The 730-nt window shown below is 31.9% G+C and overlaps 1 protein-coding gene across 1 annotated transcript; it reads left to right on the forward strand.

The window, feature by feature from the left end:
• Positions 1–5: 5 nt before the first annotated feature.
• On the forward strand, positions 6–690 carry LOC108630105 (aspartate aminotransferase, mitochondrial-like; the record flags this gene model as incomplete). The annotated part of the gene is made up of 3 exons (XM_018033169.2): positions 6–107; positions 170–298; positions 433–690. Coding segments are annotated over 3 exons (474 nt in total), but the record flags the coding sequence as incomplete, so codon positions are not given.
• Between the last annotated feature and the right edge of the window lie 40 nt (positions 691–730).

Consider the following 730-nt stretch of genomic DNA (forward strand, 5'->3'; position numbering starts at 1 on the left):
TCACAGAGGCATACAAAAAAGATGATAATCCTAAAAAAATTAATTTAGGTGTAGGTGCTTATAGAGATGATAATGGTAAACCATTTGTTTTGCCCAGTGTGAGAAAGGTATATATTAAAATTCTTAAATTTTTTTAAGTATATTATAGCAGAATAAAATATATTTTTAGGCAGAGGATAAAATTAGGAGTAAAAACATGGATAAAGAATATTCACCAATTTCAGGACATGCAGAATTTTGTAAACACAGCATTTCCTTAGCTCTTGGTAACGATCTTGACGTTCTTGAGAATGGTATGGTACGTATTACAGATGTTTCACATTTTTCTTTCATGTTCTTATAAAAATTAATTTACTTATGTCAAATATTCTCATGAAACTTTCTTACGTTGTTTGGTTTACGTATAATTTTTGAAATTGTAATATTTTTTAGACTGCTACTGTACAAGCACTTTCTGGAACAGGTTCTCTTTCCGTTGGTGCATTCTTTTTGCAACGTTTCTTCCCTGGCAATAAGGAACTGTATTTGCCAACACCTACATGGGGAAATCATGCTCCCGTATTCAAACTCGCCGGACTTCCACTGAAATTTTACCGTTATTATGACCCACAAACGTGCGGATTAGATTTTAACGGCCTTATGGAAGATTTGAGCGTCAGTAACTTTCCACTATAATATAAGATGGTACTTGTATATTTTATTTTTAATCTATGTATAATTTCCCTTATAG

Source organism: Ceratina calcarata, unplaced genomic scaffold, assembly GCF_001652005.2.
Source record: "Ceratina calcarata isolate Rehan_Ccalc_2016 unplaced genomic scaffold, ASM165200v1 scaffold6756, whole genome shotgun sequence".
NCBI lineage: Eukaryota > Metazoa > Arthropoda > Insecta > Hymenoptera > Apidae > Ceratina > Ceratina calcarata.